At 33.3% G+C, this 16,447-nt stretch overlaps 2 protein-coding genes across 2 annotated transcripts; one reads left to right on the top strand and one right to left on the bottom strand.

The window, feature by feature from the left end:
- Positions 1-4,730: 4,730 nt before the first annotated feature.
- LOC111876649 (UDP-arabinopyranose mutase 1) lies at positions 4,731-6,304 on the top strand. The gene is made up of 4 exons (XM_023873202.3): positions 4,731-5,137; positions 5,228-5,478; positions 5,585-5,753; positions 5,846-6,304. Exons 1-4 carry the CDS (start codon positions 4,820-4,822, stop codon positions 6,170-6,172), a joined length of 1,065 nt encoding a protein of 354 aa, XP_023728970.1. The 5' UTR covers positions 4,731-4,819; the 3' UTR covers positions 6,173-6,304.
- Positions 6,305-6,444: 140 nt separating this feature from the next.
- On the bottom strand, positions 6,445-9,637 carry LOC111876648 (probable tRNA (guanine(26)-N(2))-dimethyltransferase 1). Its single transcript, XM_023873201.3, has 12 exons — positions 9,342-9,637; positions 8,933-9,187; positions 8,746-8,833; positions 8,548-8,669; positions 8,287-8,426; positions 8,124-8,196; positions 7,950-8,038; positions 7,743-7,848; positions 7,457-7,669; positions 7,185-7,379; positions 7,021-7,098; positions 6,445-6,936 (listed from the first exon to the last, which is right to left on the bottom strand). Exons 1-12 carry the CDS (start codon positions 9,489-9,491, stop codon positions 6,667-6,669), a joined length of 1,779 nt encoding a protein of 592 aa, XP_023728969.1. The 5' UTR covers positions 9,492-9,637; the 3' UTR covers positions 6,445-6,666.
- Positions 9,638-16,447: the final 6,810 nt, after the last annotated feature.

The following is a 16,447-nucleotide window of genomic DNA, read 5'->3' on the forward strand; positions in this document are numbered from 1 at the left end:
GGAGGTAGGATCCATTTGGTATACAGAGTATACTGTTTGGAAATCCACGTTTGTAACATTCGTAATTTGGTATGTTTTCCTTTTATCCCCTTAATGCAAAATCTTTATCTTTTTGGTCCCTAGCTAGTATACGATGCATAGTCTATGAGTACGCTTAGCGTACTATCTCTTTTCTGGACGCGAGATTCACCCATGTACGTGGAGTACGCATGGCGTACGTAAGGCAGGGGCAAACCCTAATTTTTAGGGTTTGTTCCCTTTTTAAGCAACTTATACCACCTTTGGACATTCTATTGATCATCCTCCACACTCTCTACCCTAAAAACGAAACCCTAAGTGCTTTTTGTAGTTTTGACCTTGAAAGTGAGATTTGGTGGTGTTTTTAGTGAAGAAGAAGAAGAAGAAGAAGAAGAAGAAGAAGACTTGGTGGTTTCTTGGGAGTAGCTTGCGCTTGTAGATCTAGGGCCATCTTCATCTTAGCAAGTCATTTGAAGTAAAAAGCCCCCATTTTGATGATTCTTTATGCTAGATCCAACTTAGGGTGTTATTTATGCATTTTTAGGTATTTTGAACTAAGTTGAGCTTTTAATCTACTCCAAAAGCTATGGATGTTAGATCTTAGCTCCATTGAGGTCCTTTTTTCATAAAAATGCAAACTTTATGTAAGATATTGGTCCATGCAAGTGTTAAGATTCTTATCAAGCTTCTTTTTGAGTTTTAGGCCTTATGAAGTCATGCATGGGTGTAAAGTTGCCAACTTTACGTGTTAAGTCACCATTTAGGATCAGATCTGGAATTTTGGCTTTTTGGATTAATAGATTAAGTGCTTTTGAGTTGGGTTGGTAATATGGGGAGTATGCTAAGCGTACGAGTTGAGTACGCCCAGTGTTCTTAGCACATTGACTTTCATTTTGACTTTCTCGGGTTTGGGCTATATATGTGGCTTTTAAGGTGTAGGCCCTGTTAGGCCATTGTACTTCTAACTTTGGGCCATGGATAGGCTATGGGTTTCTTGGTATTGGGTTCATTATGATTTTGGGCCCAATTTAGAAGTTGGGCCTTATTGGGCCTTTGGGATACCATTTAGGAATTTGGACCTTTTGAGCAATGGGTTGGGCCTTGGTTTTGGACCAACTAAGAAAATAAAAGGGTAAAATGGTCTTTTACCCTGGATATTGGACAAGTAACTTAGATTCTTGATTATGGGTCATGATCTGATTATTAATTGGATATTTATTTGATGATGTTAGTGCGGGGATTTTTCGGACCAGCAGACTGAGATTTTATCCGAGTGATTCTGTAGCTTGAGGTGAGTTTACTCACTGTGTTTAGTGGGTCGAAGCCACCAATTCTGGCCCATGGTTTGTTATGTTTAGGATGCTAGTTGTCTGCGTGACTCTTGCATGTGTTATGTGTTCATACGTTTATCGGTCGGGGCCCGATAACTATCATGTATGTTATTTATCTTTGTGATTTTTGCATGAGTTATATGATTATATGATTATATGATTATATGTTTATATGTTTATATGTATATCGGCCGAGGCCCGATACCAAGCGGGAACCGATGACTGACAGATTTGTTCCGAGGGGGGCTCGATGCCAAGAGGGGACCGATGACGAGCGGGTCCCATTATATGTTTTATATGTATGTTATGTGGTATTTTGGAACTCACTAAGCTTTGTGCTTACGATTTTCAGTTTATGTTTCAAGTACTTCTGGTTCGAAGGGGACGGGCCTAAGATGATTGCAATGCACACACCACATCGTTCCACATTTTTATATTACTTCGATGTACTTTGATGTTATTGATACACTTTGGTTCACCATGGTTTCTAGGATGATGTTTTGGATAGTGGTTTTATTAATTTAAAAATCAAAATTTTTAGTCTTAAATTTTGGGATGTTACAAATTGGTATCAGAGTCTTAGTTTAAGGGGTTCAGACATACTCTCAGGTGTGTCTGATACAGATCTGATTTGGAAGAAATGATTGTTACAATGGTGGCACAAGTGGTTAGTGACGACATGTGGTAGTTGGTGGTGGTGGTAGAGTTCGAGTTTGACTTTTTTGAATCTTTGAATTAGTGTAAAATGTATGGTATTAAATTGTGAATTTTATATATTAAACTGTAAATTGATTGTATTAACTTGTGTATTATATATATATATATATATATATATATATATATATATATATATATATATATATATATATATATATATATATTGTTAAAATATGAACGAAAATATTAGACGGTAAAAATTACGATTTTGCTCATTTCTTAACAAAAAGACAAAAAATCAGGATTTTTGTATATATTTAATAAGTATTCACATGTTTAATAACTATGAAATGGGGGTTCTTAGAGTTATTAATCTTTTATGGTATCCATTGTTACCCTCCCTCCTTGAGGTTGATGGTTCAAGTTTCGCAGTTGACATAGGTGGAATTAAGAAATAGTTTAGGTGTAACGTCCCAAAAATTAAGGCAAAAAATTTAAAATTCTAAAATAATAAAACTATCATTCAGAACATGTTCATAAAACCATGGTAAAATCATAGTATGTCAATAAACATACAAATACATTAGAGTCATATAAAATGTGCAACAATGTGGTGTGTGCAACGCAATCATCCCGAGCTCTTCCCCTTCGCACCAGAAATACCTGAAACATAAACTAAAAACCGTAAGCATGAAGCTTAATGAGTTCCCCAAAACACCACATACCATACATATCAAACATATAATGGGCCCCGCCCGTCATCGGCCCCGCTCGGAACAGATTTGTCAGTCATTAGGCCCCGCCTGACATTGGGCCTTGCCCGATATACATACAAACACATAAACACATGCAAGAATCACAAAGATAAATAGCATACAAAATAACCATCAGGCCCCACCCGGCATCGGGCCCCGCCCAGTATACATATCAGATATCATACATGCAAGAGTCACGCAGACAACTAACATCCTAATCATAATAAACTATGGGTCGGCATTGGTGCCTTCGACACGCCAAACACAGTGAGGAAACTCACCTCAAGCTGTTGAATCTCTCAAATAAAATCTCGGGTTGCTCATCCAGAAAAATCCCTGCACTAACATCATTAAATAATATCCAATTAATAACTGGTCCACAATCCAAAACTAGAATCCTAGTCCAAAGTCCAACCCTCAAGGTAAAAGTCCATTTTACCCTTTCCTCACTTGGCCCAAAATTCGAGGCCTAATCCAATAGATCAAAAGCCCAATATAGTCCAACTTTCTAATTGGGCCCAAAACCCATCACGAGCCTAATTCCAAGAAGGCCCAAAGCCTTATAATGCCCCAATATCAAAAGACTATTGGCCAAACCAAGCCCAAACCCTAAAAGTCCAAAATATGGTTCAATACGCGAAAGTCAACAAAAGTTACACTTAGTGTACTCCCTCCGGGGGCCAGTACGCATAGTGTACAAGCTGGGTACGCCCCGCGTACTCCACATACGACCAACCCAACCCATTAAGCACTTAATCGGTTAAGTCATTAAGCCAAACTCTCATATCTGATCCTAAATTGCGTCTTAACACGTAAAGTTGGCAACTTTACTCCCATGTATGACTTAATGAGACCCAAAACTCAAAGAGAACCATAATAAGGATCCTAACACTTGCATGGTTATAACTCATAAAGATTGCAATTTTATGGACAAGGGACCTCAAAGGTGCTAAGATCTAACATCCATGGCTTTTGGAGTGGACCATACTCTCAAATATGGCTTAAAGGACCCAAAAATGTACAAATAACTCCCTAAATTGGATCTAGCATAAGGAACCATCAAGTTGAGAGCTTTATACCTCAAATAGCTTGCAAAAATGATGATGATTCTGGATCTACAAGCTCAAGCGACTCCAAAGCAACCTCCAAGTGTTCTTCTTCCTTCAATTCACCAAAACTCACTTCCAAGCTCAAATCTCACAAATGAAAATTAGGTTTTCGATCTTAGGGTATAGAGAGATGGTGGTTGTTCATAAAGAGGTCTAAGGGTGTCATAAGTTGTTTAAATAGGACACAAACCCTAAAAATTAGGGTTTGCCCCTGCATTGCGTACGCCGTGCGTACTCCCATGTACACCCAACGTACGTGGGTGCTTCCGCAATCAAAGTCTCAAGCCAGTATGCTTAGCGTACTCATAGAGTACTCGCCACGTACTCGGCTAGGGACTAAATGAAAGAATTCTGCAAAAAGGGTTAAAAGGGGACATACCACTAAACTCTAATGTTACATTAGAAGTAGAGTAAATTTGTCGTTTCAAAAAAAGTTGTTAAGTAAATAAATTTATTAAGTGATTGAGGGTTTTTTTTTTAAGTTTTTTTTTTAAATAGCAAAAAGTTTTAGAAATAATTACCATGGAAAATGCTTTTGTATAAGCTATATTACCAAAAAAAAATCAAATAGTATAAAACTTTAGAAATAGATGATTTTATAAACTAGTTTATCAAAAAAACCATCTCAAATATTTTTTAAAAAATACTAACATATATAAGTTAAGTTTATAAGCTAGGATAATCTTTTTTTGCAGTTTCATCATATACTAAAAAATAAGTTATAGATAAAATAGAATTGAGCAGTTTATATATTCTGAAAAATAGCCATAGGACAGTAATGCAGTTTATATATTCTGAAAAATAGAATTGAGCAATTAATTGAAGGAATAATAACGTGGTCAAAACAATAACATCCGTTACATTCTCCGCCCCCGTCGTTATCTCACATCCCCCAATCCCCCTTAATAACTCTCAAAACACTTTGCTCCTTTTTTCCTCTGTTTTTCTCATGGCGACCTCCAACTCCAATCCACCTCTCAAAGATGACCTCGATATCGTCATACCCACAATCAGAAGCCTCGATTTTCTTGAAATGTGGAGGCCCTTCTTTGAACCATACCATTTGATCATCGTTCAAGATGGTGATCCTTCCAGAGCCATCAAGGTCCCCAATGGCTTCGATTACGAACTCTTCAATCGTAACGACATTAACAAGATTTTGGGTCCCAAGGCTTCTTGCATCTCCTTCAAAGACTCTGCTTGTCGATGCTTTGGCTACATGGTTTCCAAGAAGAAGTATATTTTCACCATTGATGACGACTGCTTTGTGAGTTTCAATCTTCCATTTCGTAATCTTTAGCTTTTTGATGATTTTTTTTTCCAAACGGGCAACGAAAATATTGATCTTGTTGTTTAGGTTGCTAAAGATCCAAGTGGGAAAGATATAGATGCACTTTCACAACACATTAGGAACCTCCTTCACCCATCGACACCCTATTTCTTCAACACCCTTTATGACCCTTTCTCCGAAGGTGCTGATTTCGTCCGTGGCTACCCTTTCAGCCTCCGCGAGGGCGTCCCCACCGCCGTGTCTCATGGCCTGTGGCTCAACATTCCTGATTACGATGCCCCAACACAGCTTGTCAAGCCTCGCGAGAGAAACAATAGGTACGTACGTTACGTAGTGTAAATACTTTCTATCTTGTTTTGGCTAGTTTCTTGCATGAATGCATGGATAATAATAATATATAACATTTGGGTTGATTCTGATCAGGTATGTTGATGCAGTTATGACAATCCCAAAGGGAACACTATTCCCTATGTGTGGAATGAACCTGGCGTTTGATCGTCAACTCATAGGCCCAGCCATGTACTTTGGGCTCATGGGTGATGGTCAGCCCATTGGTCGCTACGATGACATGTGGGCTGGTTGGTGTGTCAAGGTTCTTACTTCTTACTAACAAGCTTACCTTTTTGTCATTGTTGTTTGAGAAACTACAAAAAGACTATTTTAACCCTTGAGTCAGTGATACAGGTGATTTGTGATCATTTGGGGCTTGGGATCAAGACGGGGTTGCCATACATATGGCATAGTAAAGCTAGCAACCCATTTGTGAACTTGAAGAAAGAGTACAAGGGTATCTTTTGGCAAGAAGAGATAATTCCATTCTTTCAAGCCACCAGTCTCCCAAAAGAGTGCACAACGGTTCAGCAATGTTATGTGGAATTGTCTAAACATGTTAAGGATAAGCTCGGGAAAATAGATCCTTACTTTGTCAAGCTTGCAGATGCCATGGTTACATGGATTGAAGCTTGGGATGAGCTTAATCCTCTTGACTCCAAGAAGGGAAACGGGAAGTGAAAAGTCAAAGTGTCTATGTGTGTGTGTGTGTTTTAGGGTCTTTTTGTTTCGAGTTGTAGTAGGTATGAGTGTCAGGATTCAAGATTATTTCTCAAACAAAGTTTTATATATGATTTCAGGTTTTGTTTCTAAGTTGATGATCTCATTTGGTAATCTTACAATAAAGTAATAGTCCCAATTTTCGGCAGATGAGATCTTGTGTTCATTATGATCTTTTATTCATCGGAAGAGGTTTTTAAACCTTTTATGCACGTGTAGCACAAACCCAACACTAATAAAAAAACCATTTCGGAATATTTTATGAATATCTTTTCTAAGGAAACATATATAGCTAATTACATGAATTTCCATTCAAGCTAATACATGATACTAATTAGAAAAAAAAAAAAAAAGACTTGACGTTTGAGATTACAAAATAGAATCACTCTATTTCTGCACAGAAATGCAGATTAAGATTAGGAGATGTGTATTAAAAAGAAAAAAAATCAAGTCTTTTATGAAGAAGAAATTGAAGTAGGTTCTTCTTCTTGTGTCTTCTTACGCTTGGGTTCAGGTTCATCCTGTTGTTCTTGATTGTTGTTGTTGTTGTTGTTGTTAAGAATCCCATCAACTATATCTGGACCCAAAAGAGAGGCATGTTTGCTAGTAATGGTACGCCCAGCCCTAAGCTTTGGGCCCCAATGTCTTTCAGGATTTGGAAGAAACCGGGCAACTTTCTTTGCTTGAGCTTTACTTAGTGATGCCACTGCCCGAGCAAAATTAGCCTGCCCAACCAAACACACATGCAAGTAGTAAGTAATTACCTTTCTGCCCCTATTCATGCCCTACCAATTAACAATGAACCATACCTGAAGCACAGGTTCCTTAGCTAGGATCACACTTCCAGAATGTTCCGGTGGTTGAGCTTTCACAGGATGATTTTTAACCTACAAATACAATGTGATTGATCAATAATAGCAAAATGTAAGTATATTGGTATTATAAATAAAAAAATATAATGAAAGTAGCTTACCCAACAACGCATGATATCCCAGATAACATCCATAGGAGCATCAGTTTTTAACCCTAATGGGTTCACATGAGTACCAGAGATACGATACCCTGCATTGATTACAGCAGATCTAAACACCATAGCTGATGGGGAAGTGCACTTAAGGGTACCACCAAGGTTGTGTAAACTCAGGAAGAGGGGTACATCTGGCAATTCCTGATATTTTTTTAATAAAAAAGTTAGAATTTAGAAGCCGATAATGATTATCATAATCTTTTTAGCAAGAAACGCACCTCTGAAACTGTAGTCAAGACAGCAGAAATCCGATCAAAAGCAGGATAGCGATCCTTCATAGATTTCACATCTGATAATATGGACCCCACCCAATCTTGATCATGAATTGGAGCCGACCAAATGGGCCCACCCATGTTATATTTTTTACCACAATCGCTACATTCTTGTGAAACAACAGGACCAAACCCAGGGAGATATCTCACACTGGTGTTCTAAGAAAAAGGTAAAATGATTTCAAGAAAAAAGAAAAATAATTGTTTATCAAAATTTAAATAAGATGTGCACCTTGGATACAGTCCTTCCGACTGGCTGGAGATGAAAAGAATCACAGCCTATACATTGGTAAACATATGAAAGCTTAAGTGGAGTGTTCTTCATTGCTCCTGCTGACCTGTAATTGTTTTATAATTTAGCAAAATTACAGCCTTTTTCCAAACTTTTTTTTTTTTTTTTTTTTTGAGATGTGAAATAAAGGATAAAGGGTATTCTCACGTGTATATACGAACAAACACTCTGACATAGAAGTCCATTTGAACAGATAACACCGGGACAATGTATCGCTTGTAACGATTTGCATGACTCTGTGTTTCATGAAGGCAAGAGAAATAAGATAAAACTTTAAGCTCAAACTGAATGAAAAACTAGAAAAAGGAAGAAAAATAATACCTCAATGCATGCAAGAAGAATACGCAAAGCCATTTCATGGCAATATTTTCCCCTAAGTGGATAGGAACCATATCTAGCTCATAACAACAGAGCACAAAAATTAATAAACTATTGCTCATGTGTAATCTTGAAAGCAAATAATCTACAGATAATAGAATCTTACTTGGAATAGCAGACTTCTCCATTGCCTCCACATAGAACTGCCATATCTGTTGCTGTACACATCAGCATCCCTCCATCAGCAATTGACTGAACCGCAGAGTCAAGAAACACAGAGGGTGAACCATATGGATCAAGATCAACCTGAACAAGAATAAATCAATAAATTCTAGTTATAACCACAAGATTATAAGTTAATCATGTAACATTACTTAACATATGAATCATAAAATTACAGTGAGAACTCGGATGTTAGAAATCATACCATGTCAAATTCCTTTGGATGAGTAAGCATATAAACTCGAGCATCAGCAAGGTTTGATTCCACCTTTGCACTTGCAACTGAACCATTGAATTTTATATTTCTCCTGCAAGCTTCAACAGATGCTACACACACAAAAACAAAAATTAGATTTTACAAAAAATCATGAAACATGATTCATGAATATACAAATTGACCAACCTTTATCATTGTCTAATGCCACAACTTGTCCAATCCCTTCTACTTCACGAGCATATCTTAGAGCTCTTAACCCTGTAGCTGATAGAGCCTATTGATTCAAGGAAAAAACTTATGTTAATTAGCAGAGAAAGGCATAAAAATAAGGTGAAGATGTGATATGTAAAACAAAAGCAAATAGATTTGAAACCTCAAGCACTCTAGGTGGCTTTAACTCCCCTCGGAATTTAGCCTCTGGTTCTTCACCATGTGGCATCTTTTCAGATTCACCGTTAGATTTACCATTAGAGGCAGTAGTCCCACTTGGTGCTTCTAATCCAGAATCATGGTCTTCTGATGCCTTCATTGCTTTTTTTGTTCTTTTAGACAGCTGTGCTTCATGTTCTTCTTTACGTTTTGATATAAACGTCCTGAGAACAGCAACAGACATATCTCTGTTGTTAACCTGCCAATTTTAGAATTTTAATAGTCAGAAATGTTTCATAATGCTATGGACTGAAGGAGGTAGATATGTTGATAGATAATATCAAAACTTGTAGCAAAATAAGGATAATCCAATTTATAGCAGAAATCTAGTGATAACTAAGCAAAATATTGACCTGGGTTTTATTGTAAAAGACTTCATTCTTGGTGTGCATCAAAATCTCAGCCTCTCCTTCTTTGATGATGGTATAATCATTGAGATCAAAAGGTGTGGAACTCTTCTGGTTCTCTTCTTCCCCTGTTTTTGTCTCTTCACCGCCTACCATGTTATCTGGTCGTTGTTCTTGTATTCCTCCTTGATTCGTATGCCGGAGTTATTGGTGGCTGGCGGCGGAAGAGAGAGGGAGAAGTTCGTAGGGCAGTTTATAAACCGCTGAGACTTAAAACCCTATTTTTGATTCAATTTTCTTGCCCCATTGAAGATGTTTATAGTTATTATACTATACTTTTTAAAGTAAATTACAAATTTGAAATTTTAATTCGAGGAGAATTCTTTTATTTGCAGATTTCGTCTAAATCTTTTTAATTAATTTAATTATAATATTAAATATCTGATTTATAAAATTATTCGATCTCTAAAATATGTGTGAAAACTTTAAAGGAATATATTTTCTTTTCACCACTCGTTTTTCAACCGCTCGCCTTTTTCAAACACAATGATTTGAAATTTATTTTTCCAAATCAAAATAATAAACACATGAACAAGATTAAGCTCGTAATTTTACAAAGATGAAATCTATCTTTTTCAGCTTCAAGTTTGATCCAGATCATCTATCAGAACTTTGAAAATCTGTAATGACTTTTCTGTAATTTGATCTTTAAAAAAAAATGAAATAAAACTTTATTAACTAATAATGGCAATTTAACTTGTATAAACTTTGATTTGGAAAGTATTATATGCATATTTGTGTTGTAAATGATAGGAATATGAAAGTCATATTATTTCCACTATTCAAACTATACCATATATCTTTGAGTATTCAGACGAAAGGTTTGTCTCTTTGATCTAAATGAATATACTCCTATAGTTTTTTTTTGTCAAATGTTTTTTTCTTTTTTAATTTATTTATTTATTTTAGCAAAGTAGAGGTTCAAAATCCAGGTGTTTTCACTGCAAACCCTAAAATCCGAGTGGTAGCTTCTTGGAAACCTATAATATTTGCAAAAATTATTATCCCCAATGAGTAAGCTCTCAAAATCCCTAATTTTTTTATCCCTGAATGGCAAATTGTATAAATGACTGAAATACCCTTTTCTAAAACACCATGATATTAACATTTTTAGTATATAGGTTTCTTCTTTTTGATGAAATACCCTTCGTTTCTATTTTTTTTCTTCATTTCAGCCATTCTTGACCTACCAAAATTGGTTACTAAGTTTAATTGGCTTATATACACAAATTTTAATGAGGTGACATTTGATGTGGCAAGAGAAATGTCCACATAAGCATATATTGATTGACACCTTTTTGACACTTATATGTAAATTTTAATGAGGTGACATCTGATGTGGCAAGGGAAACAACCCCTTATATGGACATTTCTATTGCCACATCATTAAAAATTGTCCATGTAAGCAAATCAAATCTCTTAACTGGCTTCTTTAGGTCACTTCTTTCTGAAATTGAAAATTTCTTTTATAAACTTACTTTTATGTAAAAGAAACTCATAATGACTTTTCAGGTAAAATGTTGATAGTGTAATGACTTTTTTGTAATTTGCCTTTTTTTAAAAAAATGAAACAAGACTTTATTAACTCATCAAACGCTCGACGAAAATTTAACTTGTATAAAATTTTATTTGGAATCGCATAGGACCAATTCCCGATGATTGATATTTGCTAGCATCGGTGTTGTGTTGGGCGTGTGCGAAAGGTTCAATTTTCCTTTTTCATTACTATTACTTTGTTTAGTTGCTTTCGCTAAAAAGATGTCCCAAGGGTCTCAATTTTCTTTCAAAACCCACCCTCTATTGAGGCAAATTAAGTTTTATTTACATTTTTATATGATTCTTGCTTGTTTACATATTTCCTTTTTAGTTGTAATGATTGCGTATTCTCGAGTTTTTTCGTGTCTTTGTTACAGTTGTTAGGCGGACTTGATCTACTGGATTCGATTCTTCAACATTCAATTAAAGTACAATCCTAATATCCGCATCTCAGACTTACTTTCTTCTATACTATTAATCTCTTCTCCAAGGTAACACAAGTAATCCCTCACATTCTAATTCAACTTTTTTTTTTCTTTTTTATGAAATATTCTAATTGATGATTGTAATTTCAATTTCTGAATTTTATAAATTGTAGTTTATTGTACTTTTTCATGATGAATGTATTTGAATTTTAGATGTTTGATTTTTCAGATTTCTTACCGTAGATGTGGATTTCTGAAGAGCTAGATCTCTTCATGTATTTGAATTTCTTTGCTCCATAGATGAGGTTTTTTTGAGGTTTATTCCCCTCTAATAGAAATCTTTAAGTTCACTGATGGATTTCAGTCTTCTTGAAACGAAGAACAACATAGTTGGGATGATCTGGTGCAATAAGAAGAGCCAATAATATATTTGTTTTTTTTTTTTTTTTGGATTTGTTAGTTGTAGCAAGTATATTTAAAACTGTATGGAGCATCATGAATTTTTTTTATTATATCATTATTCTATTTAGTTTATTATTTTCTATTTAATGTTTACTTAATATAATAAAGTAAAGTAACACTCTTTTGGAAAAAAAAATATAGTAAACTAAGATAAAAACTTTAAATATAACTATTATACTATGATATTAGTTTCTTGTGATTTAAGATGTTGTATAAGTTAAAAATAATTTAAACGAATCTTTGTGGAAAGTACAACTTATATATATATATATATATATATATATATATATATATATATATATATATATATATATATATATATATATATATATATATATATATATATATATATATATATATATATATATATATATATATATATATATATAATTGGAAGCCTCTCTCAATCTTTGATCAAAGCTGGATGCATTTGCTCTTGATGTTATGGTTGTCTGAAATCATACTTCTGCCCATCCTATGCAAATCAGAGACTAATTTGGACTTTTTTGCCCTTACTGTTGGTGTCACCTATAGCCTATCCGGGTGATCTCAGCCATTGTGCTCTATTTTTTTTTTTAATTGCTTAGTCTCTTTTACTAAAATCTTTATGCGCTTCGTTCGACCCTTTGCTGATGTAGGTTTCCAACCACCGATCTTTCATAGGATTTAGAGTTATTAAAATCTAATTTGTTTTTTTTTACACATATTACTGTTTTATCAGCTCTGGTGTAGAAAGGTATCTCATATAGTTGTGGATTACACACGCGTCTTAGCAATTAACATGGTTTGACAAGTAATTTGTTTTGATTTAAAAGTTTATGTTTTTTTTCATCTATTTCCCATAAAAAAAAAATTAATTATTATATGTTTCCTCGCGTTTAACGCGGATTATAATCTAGTTTAATTTTAATATTAAATATCTGATTTATAAAATTAATTGATGTCTCTAAAACATGTGTGAAAACTTTAAAGGAATATATTTTCTTTTCACCACTCGTTTTTCAACCGCTCGCCTTTTTCAAACACATTGATTTGAAATTTATTTTTCTAAATCAAAATTAATAAACACATGAACAAGATTAAGCTCGTAATTTAAGTTTTCAATATAACCCAAATCAAATTAAATGTTATATTCTGTGCATAGAATATTAGAACTCTATAAACAGTGGCTTAAATATACAAACTCCGTATTGGTATTTTTCCAATTTACAAACATGAGAGATTCTTGCAAACTACATGCATATATGGATATTTTAGTTATTTTAAATCCGAAGTAACATTTGAGAATTGGTCATGACTAATGAAAACTAGTTTCGTTAGGAAATGATTCGTAAACAATAATTTTTTGTCATACACAATAATTTATGTATTATATAGTTGTACAATACAACACTTGAAAACACAAATTGTTGTGTACGGAGAAAATGTGTTGTGTACGAATCAGTTCCTGTTTCTAGTTAATAAAAACAATATTTGATAAAATTAGTTGATAAGTTAGTTGAAATATATAAAATAATATAATAGATATATAGAAGGTTAAGTTTTTTTTATAATTAATAAATGATATATTTAAAAGAATTTATAAGAATAATTGTTGTGAACCTAAATAAAGAAAACAAACGTAATCGTCATATTGGTTATGTCAATTTCGTTATTTAAATTTAAATAATATGGATCCCTTAAATATCCAAATTTTTATTCTATAATGTTTAGAGAATCAAGCCACCTATACTCACAAGTAACAAAACCTACATCTTACATGCCACCATCATAAGCAAGGGCGGAACTATGAAGGGCTAGGGGGCCATGGGCCATGGCCCTGGTTTTTTAACTTATAATATGTGGCTTATATAGAATAGAATTGATTTTGGGCGTGTTTGGCACGGAGCTTTTGGAAGCGTTTGGGAGCTTCTAGCTTTTAACTTTTGACAAAACACTTTAGTTTAAACAAAAAGCTTCGTTTGGCAGTACGAGCGTTTAGCTTTTAGTTTTATCAAAACGCTCTGATTCTAAAAGCTACTTCATGTAGCTTTTAACAAAACGCTCCGGAGCTTTTGAAATCAATTTCCATAATTACCCTTAAAAATATATTTATATACTTTTTTATTTTTAATCAATTGTCCTTTTATGTAATTTTATATATTTCAAAAGCTTCCAGCTCCTTTTGCCAAACATTCATATAACAAATAAAAGCTACAGCTTCCCGCTACCAGCTACCAGCTACACGCTACCTGCTACCCGCTACCAGCTAACCGCTACCCGCTTCCAGCTAACAGCTACTTTTGCCAAACACGCCCTTTATATATCAGTTATCTTTCAATTCAAGAGAATTATTTTAATAATTAAATACCCCAAATCTAAACAAGAAACATGATATTATTAACAAAAAACAAGAAGTCAATGAAAAAAATCAAAACTATTCCCAATAAGATTATGTTAGATTTGGAAACTAAAACTCTATATAAAATGGAAAAGAAAATAAATAAAAAATAAATAAAAACATCCTAATTTACGAATACTAACTTAATCTTTGAGAAACAACAAACCCTAGCTAATATACTAAAAAAAAATACCACTGCCGCAGAAACATTGCTCACCGGAAATTAAAAAAAAAAAGATCATAAGAAACTAATGCGGCGATCTCTATCCCTCCGGTCTCTTCAGTCGTTAGCCGTTAGATGTTGCTTCCTCTACGCTAATACGATCTACGCAGTTACCAGAGAACTTGGCGGACATTTGTTTGCTATTGTCTTTCAACTACAAAGTCCTTATCGTCAGAATTGTATCGTGTTAGTTTCTCGTTCTTTTTATCATTAAATAAATATTTCTCTCTTTCACTACAATATTATATTTGAAAAGGTGAATTACATATGAAATGGTAGGCATAGGTAGTCTTGCATTTACAGGAATAGAAAACTTTAAAGCCTACAAGAATTTTAATTATTATTTGTTGCTTTGTCAATTTCTAGAATGTGTGAAAAAATAAATAAAGAATATTATAACAAAAATGCATATTACGAAAATTCAAATAAAAATTAAGATAGTTTTATTTGTTAGAGATGTATTAATGTATATCTTACATGTTAACTTCTTTATAATCATCAATTATTATTTAATTTTGTACTATTTACAAGATTATTATGTTATAATTTTGATTATTTTACTTGTATTAAGTGTTGATATAAATTCATTGGAGGAAATAATTGAATCCGCAAAATATGATAGAACACTTGATCACTGGTAATTTGGCTAAAACCCTTATTAATTCTTTAATATGACTATCTAAATCATTTATTCAATCCGAATAACTATAAGACCCGGTTGCAAAACTAGGTTGTCTTACCCATTTTAATGATGTTGTATAACCCGTTTTTAATAGTGTTTGTGTCGGTCCCCCTAGTTTCAATATCTGTGTTCCGCCCCTGATCATAAGTAACAAACATGAAAATCACAAATAAAAGACTAATCTTAATGAAGGAAAAAAGTACAACTTAATATCTTTTAGCTAACTGCATTGTTAGATGTATTGGTCAGTGGCATAGCCAGAAAGAAATGTAATAAATAATACACGGTAAAAGTTACACTACATCAAAAAAATCTCAAAAAGAATTTTACTACAACAAATTAAAAATAACACCGGCTATCTCATGCTTCTATAAAGTTCCACACCTCGTATTGGGTATGGTTTAGATTTGTTTTTACGAATATGTAAACATCACATGTTGTAATAGCATGTTATGTATGAATAAATGGAAACATTAATAAATATTAATAAATAAATAGAATGTATGAGTGAATCAAATAAACATCGACACAAAAGGATTATTGTGCTTGGTTGGTTTAAAACAATCTATCTCTTATAATAAACAAAATCTATTTTTGCCACACATCTATATTCTACCTTGTCACTTGGCCACGTATCATCTTATGAAAAAATTATATAATTCCGATTAAATCCGATAAATTAAATAAATTCAAAAATAAATCAGAATAATTAGATATCTATTAATGTAATCCTGTTTTTTTATGAAATTATTAAATGTTTCGGTTTCAAATTCCATGTTTTTTTGGAAATAATATCAATTCATGTTCTAAATCTTTGGTTACAAATCCTATATTTTTTTGAATCATTTTAAAGATTTCAAAGAATCCCAAAAAATCAACATTTTGAATTCAAATTTTAATAATAAATATTGAGACTCCATTTAATACATCTTCAACTTTGATTCCAATTGTCGAATTTGATTATGCTTTCTTCTTCAACAATACATTTTCTGCAAATGATACATCATAAGAAATAGGGTTAGTTCATCTTCATATCTTCACAAACCAATAATTCTAACCTTTTTCTAAAAATACTTTAATATCAATCTACTTTCAGTTCTTATTTGTTTGTTGAGATGCATCCTACTTGACTAATCTATTTCTGCTTCGATTTCTTGATAAATAAACTCGATATCAGATCCTACAATCTCATATATGATATATGATTATTTCTTGCATAAGAGTAATATGTTTGTGAGTCCACCATTCCCTTTTCTCCAAAATTTCACAAAAAAAATATGTTGCTTAAAAATATATATATATATATATATATATATATATATATATATATATATATATATATAT

Source organism: Lactuca sativa, chromosome 2 (assembly GCF_002870075.4).
Source record: "Lactuca sativa cultivar Salinas chromosome 2, Lsat_Salinas_v11, whole genome shotgun sequence".
NCBI classification, from domain to species: Eukaryota; Viridiplantae; Streptophyta; class Magnoliopsida; order Asterales; family Asteraceae; genus Lactuca; species Lactuca sativa.

Bases quoted from the DNA above. Each gene is read 5' to 3' on its own strand.
- LOC111876649 (XM_023873202.3), top strand. From the start codon at position 4,820: ATGGCGACCTCCAACTCCAATCCACCTCTCAAAGATGACCTCGATATC. The intron at 5,138-5,227 runs GTGAGTTTCAAT...CTTGTTGTTTAG, and splicing joins CCATTGATGACGACTGCTTT to GTTGCTAAAGATCCAAGTGG. The intron at 5,754-5,845 runs GTTCTTACTTCT...TCAGTGATACAG, and splicing joins GGGCTGGTTGGTGTGTCAAG to GTGATTTGTGATCATTTGGG.
- LOC111876648 (XM_023873201.3), bottom strand. From the start codon at position 9,491: ATGGTAGGCGGTGAAGAGACAAAAACAGGGGAAGAAGAGAACCAGAAG. The intron at 8,834-8,932 runs GTTTCAAATCTA...TTGAATCAATAG, and splicing joins AGCCACCTAGAGTGCTTGAG to GCTCTATCAGCTACAGGGTT. The intron at 8,039-8,123 runs GTATTATTTTTC...CATGAAACACAG, and splicing joins TTCTTCTTGCATGCATTGAG to AGTCATGCAAATCGTTACAA.